This window comes from Strongylocentrotus purpuratus, unplaced genomic scaffold, assembly GCF_000002235.5.
Source record: "Strongylocentrotus purpuratus isolate Spur 01 unplaced genomic scaffold, Spur_5.0 spur5_scaffold_3, whole genome shotgun sequence".
Taxonomy (NCBI): domain Eukaryota; kingdom Metazoa; phylum Echinodermata; class Echinoidea; order Camarodonta; family Strongylocentrotidae; genus Strongylocentrotus; species Strongylocentrotus purpuratus.
Genome location: NW_022145609.1, coordinates 4,519,664 through 4,532,791, shown reverse-complemented (window position 1 = coordinate 4,532,791; position 13,128 = coordinate 4,519,664). Strand labels below are relative to the sequence as shown.

At 37.5% G+C, this 13,128-nt stretch overlaps 1 protein-coding gene across 1 annotated transcript in view; it reads right to left on the bottom strand.

Moving 5' to 3' along the window:
* LOC594564 (A disintegrin and metalloproteinase with thrombospondin motifs 6) overlaps positions 1 to 10,198 on the bottom strand; it is a 38,069-nt gene extending 27,871 nt beyond the window's left edge. Inside the window, exons 1-3 of the mRNA XM_030996275.1 lie at positions 9,974 to 10,198; positions 6,566 to 6,649; positions 5,629 to 5,780 (exon numbers count right to left, since the gene is read on the bottom strand). Of these exons, the coding sequence (XP_030852135.1) occupies positions 5,629 to 5,780; positions 6,566 to 6,649; positions 9,974 to 10,036 (299 nt within the window). The 5' untranslated portion in view covers positions 10,037 to 10,198. The remainder of the gene's footprint in view (positions 1 to 5,628; positions 5,781 to 6,565; positions 6,650 to 9,973) is intronic.
* Positions 10,199 to 13,128: the final 2,930 nt, after the last annotated feature.

Genomic DNA, 13,128 nt, shown 5'->3' with positions numbered 1-13,128 from the left:
CAGTAATTGACATTCAAGATTTGTGAGATGGGCTAAGACAACACTGTGATGTGTCTAAGGGTCTCAACCCTGAACTTTACAAGTGTGGTTTGACGTCAAAGAGTCACTGACATTCAGTCCATCACTTTATATGCTCCTTCTCATTTCAGCATGGGTTCTCTTCAACAAAGTGCAAAAATGAGTCCAGGCAGTCTTGAAAACGAGGGAAAAACAAACTCATGTTTTTGAAGACTACTCACAAGCTTTTATGGACTATGCTACCAGTTCTATGAATTAAAACCTCCTGACGTAAATCAGTTTCACGGGGGCTTCGATGCTTCCTCTGTTTATGGTGGGTCTTTTTAGAATCCCAACGACAAAGTGCCCTCAACCAGGACCTATTGTCTTACTTCTTTTTTAAAAGCCCAGCATCTAAAAAGATACCATCTCTTGTCCAACTTTTAAAAGGTGGAAAGGTATTATTACACTTTTCCCCTTTCATTATATGTACATGTACATGTGGAATACCAAAAGCTTTTACTAAAAATCATTAATATACTTAGCACAGAAACCTTCTTCTTATTCTATTTTTGACCAAAAAACATAACATGATACTGGGCTTTGCAAGCAAGTCCTACCATGCCATGCCATTTGATGAATAAGAAGAGCATGTATAGTCTTGCACGCAATGTTGTTTCCTCACAATCATATCAACCGATGATGGATACATCAGACTTTCAAAGGAGACTGAATACGAGAGGACCAACATTTTAGTTCTATGCATCAGTCCAGGAAGGGGTAACACTTCCTGGTGCAAGTATTAATGTTAGCAAACAAACGGTGCCTTTCCCTCAAAACATAGTTCACATAGCAAAAACATAAAACTTGAAAAACATAAATGGGCGTTGTAGTGTTTTGCTATCATACTATCAAGACTGGGAATTTTCTACAATTTTATCTTCGACAACACCATGCACCCCCGGTCCGACACTAGATATGAGAGTATGGATAACATCCGCTCAACACCTGCGTCACCCAGTAAACATTTATGAATGGATGAAATATAAACCTTGATGGTTTCTCTTCACCCAACATCTTTTCCTTTCATCTCATCTTCCCCTGACGAGACATGACACCAATTATGCACAGAATGCGGGACCGTGGGGGCAGTATTTGTTTTCCCAATGCCAGAGTACAAACGAATGGTATGCAATCATGTTTGACTTGCAGGTCTAATGATGGCACGGTATCATGCCGACTGAGTCGCAAAAATGCAAACCTGCTTTAAAGGGATCCGGTAACTTTGTCTTAGATCCTTTAAAAAAATCCTTGATTTAGCTCATGCTGCAATGATAATTATATCCATTTAGGTGAGTCAGGAACCCTAGGAGTTTTACAAGGCGATCACCTGCCTGATTATCAAGATATTTATGATTGAAAATCGAAATCAAACTTTGCGTTTGCCAAACGGTTTTCATAAAACTGTCTATTGGGGAAAACGAGTATGGTAAAACCAGTCACTCAAAGGCTTTTACTTTTTTGAGGCACTTCTGGATCATTTTGAAGCGCAATTCTTTTAGGACTTCAATATAACACCATATCACAGACACTGATAACATGTAGGGCCGTGCATCTCAGATTTAACATTGTTAAACGATCCCTTTAAAGATGCATTGCCATTACTACGTGGTGATCACAGGATATACCCCAATGACGTTTGCTCCAGGCTTCAAAGATAGAGAGGGCTTAAGTTGTGATTGGGTTCTAGGCTTGTTTTGTGGTTAGGTGAGGTGTTGGGTTCAGGGTAGATATTGAACTAGAGTTAGACATTGACCATAGAGAGTTTAAAGATGATGAAACACATGTATCATAGCACAAACTCAATGCTGATTATTTATTACTAAGACAATCATGGGTATTTTATTACTTTCTTTTTTATATAACAAATTGAGAACTCTAGATTTAAAATATATGCAGTTTTTCCATTACAGAAAGGCTATAGAATTTACGAGACATTTTGTGCATGAAATGTCTTCATTACATACATTAGAATACCCTAATTCCATTGGCTGAAATAAGGGATATTAAGGATGCATCTTCATTTTCTACTATGCCCAATTCTGTGGGTTAATTGCTCTACTCTCCTCTTCCATTTTCATCTAATTTCCTATTTGTATGAAATGTTTTATAGTTTGTTTATATTACGTTTTTTTTTTATTTATTGTATATTTTGTGTATTTTTATGTGTATTGTAAGATATTTGAAATGTAATTTGTTTGTTACAGCAGGGCTCCCTTGGAAAGCAGGCCTTGCGGCTTGAATGGGACCACCCTGCTTTTATAAAGAAGACATGAATACTACTAACATTCTTTTGATGCTCCAAGCAGGTAGCCTAAAAATACTGTAGTATTTTTGATGGCACCTAGCTATCAAACCATGATGTAACACTTATCCAAGCCATGCAAATGTTTAGGTAATAAGTACAGTATATACACCCACCCATCTTGTGTAAGTGCCAAAATACCATCATCAAACCAGTTGATGCATAACATGCTTTTGTTGTCTGCTGTGCTTGAATAGTTACACAAAATCTGTTTAAAGTGGAAAAACAGTTCTTAGAAAGCAACAATTTAATTTTACTTTATGACATAAGTAAGAAAAGCAATTGCCTCTCTTTTCCCTGTATGTATTTACTGACTTCTATCATTCTAGGCAAGGCAATAAAAGCATCGTCTTTAAATTCTTCTTTTTTTAGAGTCAGAAACAGTTCACTATATCTTGATCATTGTTCGGTTGGTAATGCTCTGTGCAAGCGTTGCATCACTGCTCCTAAAGAAATAATTATCCTTTAAAAGGTTATCTCATACTTCTGATAGGGTAGACCAGGGGGCGTTTCACAAAACTTGTCATCAGTGACAAATGACAGTTTTTGTTATAAGCTACTGAAATCCTCGTTTCTGATTGGTTATCAGCAGATTTGTCATTAATTTTTGTCAGTTGTCATTGAAAAAAGGCTTTGAGAAATACCCCCCTGATGGATGTGAGTTCAAACCGATCAAAATATGTAGACTTAAGAACTCAATCATTCACACCCTTACCAAGTTTTGTAATGTTTAAGTATGTTTTTAATTCATTTGTACCAATTTTTGTTTCTTGAGAATGTGCCATATAAAAGCTTACATCTAAAGGCGTTCAACAAAGGCCCTCATTCAACCCGTCCGCTTTTCATTCTTGAGTTACAAAAAACAACAACAAGTAACAATAAGAAAAAACATCAAATTTACAAGGGGTATGAATAATTTAATTGTTAACTGTAAGTGTAGATTGTAATGTACGGGGCATAGATCAATAAATATTTAACATTATATCGGGTCTACTCTGTGATGGGTGGCTGCATTGCTGGTGGATCGCATCATTCCGATCTCGGCAAGCGTATCATCTAGCCTAGCGACAGTCAGACGAGGGAGATAGACAGGAATGCTGATGTGGATCCCAGTCGGTAAAGGGGTACACATTAGCTCCCCTATCATTCAGCCATCTCCCTCCACACACCACTACAATGTACCTCCCACACTCCACTAATAGATAACCTTACACATTCCCCAAGGGTCATTTGAAGGTAAACTACTGAGTGGTTGGGAATTATGTTATACAATATGTAGCGCATGTGATTTGGTTTATATACCCATTCCTATCTCTTCATGCTTGATGCTTCACAGCATTGGAATAGCAGGTGAATGACATTCAATGAGTGACTGTTTCCCCCTCCCACACCCACACCACCCCATCCCCTTTAGCAAAGTTCTTCTATCCCCTTTCTCTATTATATATTTTCTGTATTTTCTCTCTCTTTCTTTCTGTCTCTCTCTCTCTCTCTGTCTCTCTCTGTCTCTCTCTGTCTCTGTCTCTCTCTCTCACACTCTCTCTCGCTTATGCACAAATGAACTCATTCTCCCTGTCTCTTCATTTAAATATTTTCTCTGCTATAAAAGACAGAGTACCTAAGAGGCAATAGTCTTGAATGTTGAGAAAATGTAACTATACAATCACTAGGATATAAGATCCTTAAGGGACTCCACACTACTTAAGGATTACTGAAATATTTATATGATGCTGATTAAAGATATCACAAGGGAGGGGGGGACAAGTTGGGCAACACATCTACATCTATAGAAGATCTATCCCAGGAAATACACTGAGACATAGGATTTTTGATGCTGCAATTTTGTGATTTTCACTATTTTCGCTGAAAATTTATACTCATATTCATGTGAGATACAATATCTAAGCACAAACACCCTTTGGACTACCAGTATTAGTTCCGTCTGAAGAAATGTAATATCCTTATGATTCTTTTGTTTGGTAAACAGTGCACTTATGAGGAAAGTCACTAGCAATTCATATTTTCACTCACTGAGACCCGTAGTCACCAGAGTTGATTGGGTTTATATCTAATACTATTGCTCCCTCTTTCTCACGCCAGTCATGCTTTCAATGTTCACTGATCTTCTGGTTGATTCTAGATCCCTCCATGAATGCACTCTGATCAAATGAAATATTGAGATATCCCCAAAGGCTGTCTGTTTGTACCTAAATCTAGACAATACCTTTAAAGTCCAACAAACTTTGCAAACAGGAAGCATCTACTTAATAATCTTACTCCTCTCGCTGTCAATCCTGTCATATTCAATATCAATCCTCCATCTACCCTCAGGCACGACATCATGCATACAGGCAGCTCTGCTGCTCCCAAGCCTCTCTAGTTCAACTTGTCATCATCTCCCATCTCTAAACTTAGTTACCTCTAAACATTGTTTAAATAGGTTATCATGTTCCCTACCCACTTATTCCAAACACATTTCATTCAACATTACAAATTCTTTTCTGTTGTATCTGTAACTATGATCTTCAAAATCAATACATTGCATCCAAATGGAGTACATGCCAAAATATGTGTGAATAATGTTTCATAACCATAGTCCACATCAAAACAACCAACATACACTTGCATTTGAATGAATTGTGAGCGTTTCACATTCTTTTCATTAGATTAAGCTGTAGTCCCTGTAACTAAAATAAATGTTGCATCATTTGGGTGTATTAGTATGTATTCACGATTTTTGTTGCCAAGAATGTATATATCATGCTGTCACTCAGCCAGGTTTTTAATTGCCAACAGACATGTTCTTTCACAATGAAACAGGTGGATGGTTCCATACCTAGGGTTGTCATATGCTGAGAGCCAGAAGGGCATTAGCTGCTATCCTACAGCACAGGGTTAACACCCCTCTGGCTCTAAGAGATAAATGGGTTCTTCACATGCAATGGGTCTCCTGAGGAGGAGGAACCCCATCCTACATCCTATTCAATGAACAGTGTTTCCACTTGATTATCTATGGGAAACAGTAGAGGGGTACATACATTCACATTTGCTCCAACTGTTCTCTCATCAATTAAAGAGAGAACCTTAGGCTTTGGCCTGCTTGTAGTTCAATTAGGCTTAGTGTTTGGGTTAAGCATCATGTTTTGTCTCGGGTTAAAGTTAAAACCTTGGGTGGTATCGAAATAAAATGAATAACATGAAAGTGAACATGCAGCAACTTCAACTGCTGCTAGAGGATGTGTCATACAATCGGTGAAAGAACATACCTTGTAATAAGCACTGCATTATCATGGTTGGGAAAGACTAGCATATCGTTGGAGATGTTCATGTTGTGGTTCGGAGCTGGATTCATGGCATGTTGCCATTCACAGAAGCTCTGCAATGATTTACCAGCCAGATGACTCAAGCTCAGGTTTCTCTGTAATGGTAGGAGGAATCAAAGGTAGGTCATCATAACAAATATGCCACTGTCAAGGGCAGTGAAGGATAATGGTATTTAAAGATAAAATCCTTGTAACCCGGTATTTAAAGGCATTGTTTAACAATGTTAAATCTGACATACATGGCCCTACGTGTTATCAGTGTCTGTGATATGATATAATATTAAAGCCCTACACAAATTGCGCTTCTAAATGATCATGAAGTGCCTCCAAAAAGTAGACTGTACTGTTATAAAAACTGTAAGGAAAACAAATTTTAAAATTTTGAATTCCAATCATAAATATCTTGATAATCAGACAGGCGATCGGCTTGTAAAAGTCACAGGGTTCCTGACTGACCTAAAGGTTTATAATTGTCATTGCAGCATGAGCTAGATTTTGTTTCAGAATCTGAGAGAAATTTACCCAATCCCATTAAAGGCTGCACTTGTATTCCTCACTCTTTGAATCAAGAGCATGCCTTGCCTAATATCCAATGCATTATCAATCTAAGCATACTTCACATTTTGAAATGTGATATACAGTGTACCTGGGGTGAAGAAAAAACAACCTAAAATCACCCTGAATTAAAGCATATATCAACACAACTAAATGTTAATGTAAAAAAGAGTTATATTGGCTTGTGCATAATCAGCTAATTTCCTTAGTAATTGAATAAATCTACTCTGGCAACATTTGGCAACATTCTTACTCTCTACTGGCAATAGGATAAACTTTGTATTTGCTAGCCCCGTCTCTTACTCAAATTGGCAACATTTCTTACCTGGTCTTGTGTAAGGAGCAGCATCCTGGTGACGACAACGTTGATAGCATTCTCTATACTCCCATCATGGTAGAGATTGGCCACCTGACCTCAACAAAAGCATAGAACAATACATGCATATCATTATTTCAATCATGTAACAATATATTTAAATAGAAATTGAAATTAAGTATTTATTTTCCATTGGGAAATTTGAGTTTCACTTGTAAAAGTTTACAGAGATCAATTTACAAAAAGAAATATAACATATGATAATAAGTACATGTAAAAATGCTTTATTATTGCCAGAAAAAGGCAACTCTTCAGAGAATTCAAATTTCGATTCATAATATTCATAATTGGACAATCAGTTAAGAGAGAGAGAGAGCAGTATGTGCAAGTTGAATATTTTGAGTAAATCCCGCTCATAATAATGACACATAAAACGTGTCACATAAAATAACACATAAAATAATCTCAACAATACCTTCAATTCTAATCCTAAATATAGAAACTACAGGATATTACAGATAATTTGTTTGTTGTTTTCTTGAACGATTCCTTCTAACATAATTGCGTCACTTCATTCATCATTGCTATGCACATCAATGTTTGGAGGAATAGGATACAGTGTTTATCAAAAAGAATCAAAATGGTTTTCCACACAACTTGAAAAAAATGCTCAACATTGATCTGAGAAAAGTCAACCTAGATTTATGACAGCTTGCCAGGCAGACAAGCTAATGATCTCTGGTTGATATAAGATCTCCAGACAGACTCCTAATCTCAACAAAGTTTATCCTGGAATCGCTCCAGATGTCACACAACTCTCTCTGCTTCAAACGTTTGGATGCCGCCCCAAAAAACTAGGGATACATGACTATGGCACCTTATGTTGAGAAGGTATTGGACTTATTAATATTCTAGTTATATTCTAGCACTCTGGTACATTGTAGAGGTTTCTATGACATGAATGTTAAAACAATTCAATTAAACAATTTAATGTTTTGTTACACCTACAAAGCCACCCCTCTTCAAATCCATTCCACTATGCTCCTGCCCCTTCCACCCACTTTCTCTCTCTCTCTCTCTCTCTCTCTTTTTCTTTCCCTCCCTTCTACCATGGGTAGTAGGTCCATGCTTCTACCCATCCCTCTCCTGCTTATATCTTCCTCTACCTTCCATACCCCTCTCCCTTGCTCTCTCTAAGTCTCCCTTCACCCATCTACCACTCGTACTGCAGTAGCCATCAGTCAGAGCAGAAGCCTGTGACTGACCCACACCAAGTAAAATTGTAACGCAGATGAAATGAAGTGTTGACACTGACATACATCTAGGATAATTACAGTAGGCATGGAGAATGGTTAAGGTAAGGTTCACTTACACTATTAAAACCCCCTCCTAACTCAAACCAGCTTTCATATACATTATACATGTATATGCCCATCTCATACAGTGTATTTGCAATCTCTTGGTTACTCTGCAACACCAAGATTTCAAATTGCCAAAGTAACAAAACAAAAAATTAAAATTTTCTGTATGTTCCAAGTAAATATGAACTTAAATATATCTAGATCAGTATGATTCAAGACTCTCAAATTTGGTTTCATCTGGGGCAATGAGCTCTACTGATGATTGAAATGTAACCCACTGACTATGGGTACCGGGTGGTTCCTGTATTAAAGCCTATGGGAATAAGAGCATTCAGTAGTCAATGGGTTTAGAGGATACACAAACTTCTTGCCCAATCATCATCAGAGCAATTCTTGATATATCTTTTAATAAACAGTTAGAGATGAAAATTAACTGATCTTTGCTTTGCTTCATTCACGCGCTGGAAGGTGACTTATAAATACAAAGGTGTACAAACGCAGAGCTGATTCACATATCACACATTCCCTACACTTAATGAGGATCATCTAATGAGATATTCATTTACATCAAGTAATGGCATCCTTTAATAGTACTACAAAATCCAAGTTCATAGAGCGAGCTGATACCGCTGGTAACTTGGTCTCCCTAAGTTTGTCCCTCAACTTTCCCCTCCCACTCCCCTTCCCCTTCCTCTTCCTCCTTCCTAAGCCCACAAATAACTTATGAAACTAGAGTTCGCTGCTTTTATAAACTAGAAACTATACTCAGGGTACTGTACTAAAATTAGACACATACTGTATGAATGTTCCCTGTCCCTGAGTACATGAATGGAGACCCATTTTTTCGTTTTTGAGAATGCTGTTTTTTAAATAAATTTGTCATTACCTGTGGTTGTTTCATTATTTATTCTCCGCTTGTCTATTCCTCATGAACCACCAAATGACAGTAGTTTTATTCTTGCATGGGGACCTACATGTACATGTTTCATGAAATTTCATTCATATTGTAAATTTTACTGCATTGTATAATTCATTTATCGTAATGATTACTCAGAAAACTCATTTCTTAGAGATCCCAGTCTTCAATATCTCTGACACAATCAACATATGTTTGTGGTTGATTTGTTTAAAGTTAAAGTGTGCTATCATCTCCTGTACATTTAACACTGGCACGTTGGTATTATAAGCTCAAACTGGTTCCCAGTGCTTGGCAGTCATCCAATTAACACTTCCATAAACTGCTTTATAATTTTCAACAAAGAGCATTCAGTTGTCCAATTAAGATACAACAAAATGTGCACTATTTGTAAAAAAAAAAATAACAATGAACTCAGAACTGAGGAAAGATTTGGGGTTACATAATGTAATTTCAATCTCAATTACAAAGTCCTTACAAATCAGACTGCATCACATAAGATACATCCTCATCTTTTCTGAAATCATCAATACCTTTAATAGAAGTAAGTGTCAAAAGTAATAAGTGGGACTAGAGCATGACCTCAACCCAATCACATGTCATACACCCTATCCTGCTCAAGCTCTCGACTCTCAATCCAACATGGCAGTTATGTCTTCCTTTCTTATCAATCGCACCTCAAACTCAGCAATCACTGCCACAAACAGGAGGGAAGGAGGCTGAATTCAACCTCCTGATAAGTTTAACCCTCTCCTTTGTCTACGGGATACCTTTCACTTTTTGTTTCATCCTTATTTCAGTTAGGGGTCGTAATACAGTCTGTAGCTCTAGAGATAAGAGAAGGTTATACCAGAGCTGTCCGCTATAACCAGAACTGAGGATCGGTATCAAGGGAATCATAGTTTCCAAACATATTTTAAAAAATGACATTAAAACAAGAGTTTCGTAATCAGATTTTTTTCATGCAATCTTGTGGTTGTCAGGGCATCATTTCAAGGAAATAACATAAGTTTAAGTTCGCTGACATACCATTAGACTTTGTAAAGAAACTAACATACCCCGGTACATCTTTCTATGCGATGTCAGCAAACTTGTACTTGGGACAGTTTTGTGAAACAATACCCAGGTAAGGTTACTTACAATGTTCATGAGAGTGAGGAGGTAAGATTCAATACTGGTCTCTCCATGGTAACCCATCATCATCTTATCAGCGACCACCAGTGTTTCTACGTTCCTCTCGGTGCTTAGACTGCTCACTCGTTTCCTGCGGTAGTGAGCCAGGTATTCAGGATCCTGCAGCTTCTTCTCCACATCATGGGCCAGAGAGAAATCACTGACGGATTCCCACCACTCCTGCTTTTCCTCGCGCTCTGCAAGATGATAAAACCAAAAATGGCTACTTAATGATCATGATACATTAGTAATCTGATGACAGCATATAGTATACCTATGCAGAGCCAACTATACACAGAGTTTGGCCAACTCGGTTCGAGTTGGACACAATATGGCGACTACTGCTTTGTTGGGCAAGCATAAAACAAAAGAATATATGCCATGTTGTGACCCAGTGAAACCAAGTTGGATAAACTCGGTGTATAGATGGCTTTGTATCAATATATCATATTTCTCTGCTTCTTCATTCAATTACAAATGTCCATTTTTAACAATCTGACATTAATAGTTTGTTTTTATACATTACGTGATAAATTGGATAATGGAAAATTGGGACTCACTCAAAGGAAAAGAGCTTTACTGATTCCACTTTAATAATAATAATACTTTACATTTGTTACCTCAGAAATACTTACAATGTACATGCACGCCACTAGATCAATTTAGGTAAGGGTGGGGTATGTGTATGTGTGTGTGTGGGGGGGGGGGCAAGGCAACACTTATTCTAACAATATATCTTTTTGATTTAGCAATAATGCAAGGACTCTACTTTTATTTTGAAATCCTAATAAGTGTATCCAAATATACATGTATATTTGATAAGCAATTTTATTTCAGTTCACTGTGCATTGAACAAATTCCCTGTTTTTTCCTCCACTTCATGTCAGCGGAAGGAAATTTAAGTGCAATTTGAAGATATCCTCATGGCAAATGAAGACATGTACATGGATGGATGGAAACCTAAGTATGTGATTGGTTTCCTAGTTTATGGAACAGGCTATTTCCTATCAATTAGTTGGATACTCCACGATGTACACACACACATCTTCACATCATTCCCTAATGAGATATAGGAACAGGTGTAGTGGGATTTACATGCCGGAAACAACTTACAGGAACCTAACCCAAGATAGCATTCATGGAGTAACCCGCATGGAGTAACTCGCATGGAGGAAGCAAGGGCATCACACTTTATAGCACAACCTTTGCCCTTGCCTAGCTCTTCCCACCTTTTCTCTGTCTATCTTCTATCTGTTCTAGCCAACTATCTATCCTTTTCCCATCCATCTGTCTCTATGTTTCCTCTCTGCTTGCTTCTCTGTCTCTCTCTTTCTCTGTCTACTGAAGATAGCAGAATATCATGCCTCTCTCTCTCTCTCTCTCTCTCTCTCTTAGACTAGCTCTATCTAAAATTTGTCACTCTCTTTAAATCTCTCTATCCCTATATCCCATCCAGCTCTCTTTTCCATCTCTCCCGTTTTTTATCCCTCATTTCTCACTAAAAACTTTAGCTACTCCCCTTTCCCCTCTCCCTGTCTTTTTTTTCTTCTCTCTCTCTCCCTTTGTCCATGAGATAGACCAGACTTTGATTTCTTTTAAAATAATGACACTCTACAAACTTGATATGTTATTAGTCTCTTCTGTGTGGTAAGATTTAAATGTGCAGTGTCAGTTTGGTTCTATTAGGTTCATGGTTCTACATTCTGAAGCATTGCTTCCATTCATGCAGTACAGGTCATGAATGAAAAGAATGTTTTCATATCGGTTTAAAAGCTGGGTCATTCCATAAGGTTGGGCAAAAAAAACTATGATGTCCATGTAAAACTGGTATGAGATCTTCTACTACATATGGACGATGTGGAGATGGTGCACATTGTGCATGAATGAATCCGATGACTGGGGTACTAATATCTGTAAAGCACTTAGAGACGATATCTTCTGCCATTCTGGTGCACTCTTGCAGTTTTAGTCCAATCAAGTTCTTGACATTATTAATCATTATTATGAAATCATCTACCATCAAACATCTAACGACAATCACAGATGGCCAATCAATGTACAGTACATGTACCAACACTTAGCCTTTGAACTAAAACTTGTCATCAGAACAACTTCATAGTGGCAACCACTATACTAGTATTCAAAATTCAGCAATCAGCAATAAATAAAACTGCATAAATATACTAACATATATATACCGGTATCATGCACTATGATCTGAAATAGCACTTAATCCATTTGCTTTAGTTCTTTGTGACTCAAAGTGATTAGGGGTATTAAATTGTAAAATATTGATAAATATCATTGACTTTGTCACACCTGAACAGAACAGACAGAATTGCCCAGACGTTACACAAACACGCAAACTATGTGGAACACCGATGGGGAAAACTCAAGCATTCAAGAAAGATCACTTCGCCATGGGCTATCCCTGTCAAGACCTCATAAACAGAAGAAACAAGGGGACTATCAAAGATTGTTGTTTGGTAGCCGGCACACAATGATGTCAGGAGGGATGTCAAAGGCGAGGTCATATGTGAATGGAGTCTGACAAGGGGAAGTTGAACAGAGGTGGATGTGATGTATTAAGGATGATTGTTCAACTACCGAGTGTCCTCCCTCTAAAACAGTTCCTTCTTCCTTATGGGAATAACTGGAAAAGCGTCCTTTTTGTCATTCATGGTCAAATTAATTTTCAGTGCCTGTGTAATCTATCCTGACTGACCATAAAGAATAAAAGTTGTAATGGAATTTTCACAATAAAACCTATTCAGATAGAACATGCTTTGCTGTTATGAAATATGAGAGAAAACAGAAGTAAAGGCTGATGAACAATTGTGACCTATTTCATTTTTATTCTTATCCAGATGAATGGTTTCCAAAGATTCTAAAGAGCTAATTGTCTAATATCTATCCCAAAATCCACTGTGAGATTGGAAAAATTTGATATGAATCAGGAAGACCCTCTCATAGATCTCAAAGAAGGCTTAAATATGTTTGGCTGTTTTTGACATTGTCGTGTGATTGTCATCAAAGTCAACAACCAATCATAACGAGCTTGATAAACCCTGATCAGAAAGCTTGATTGTGATTTGTTGTTTGGTGACTATCAACAATCACGG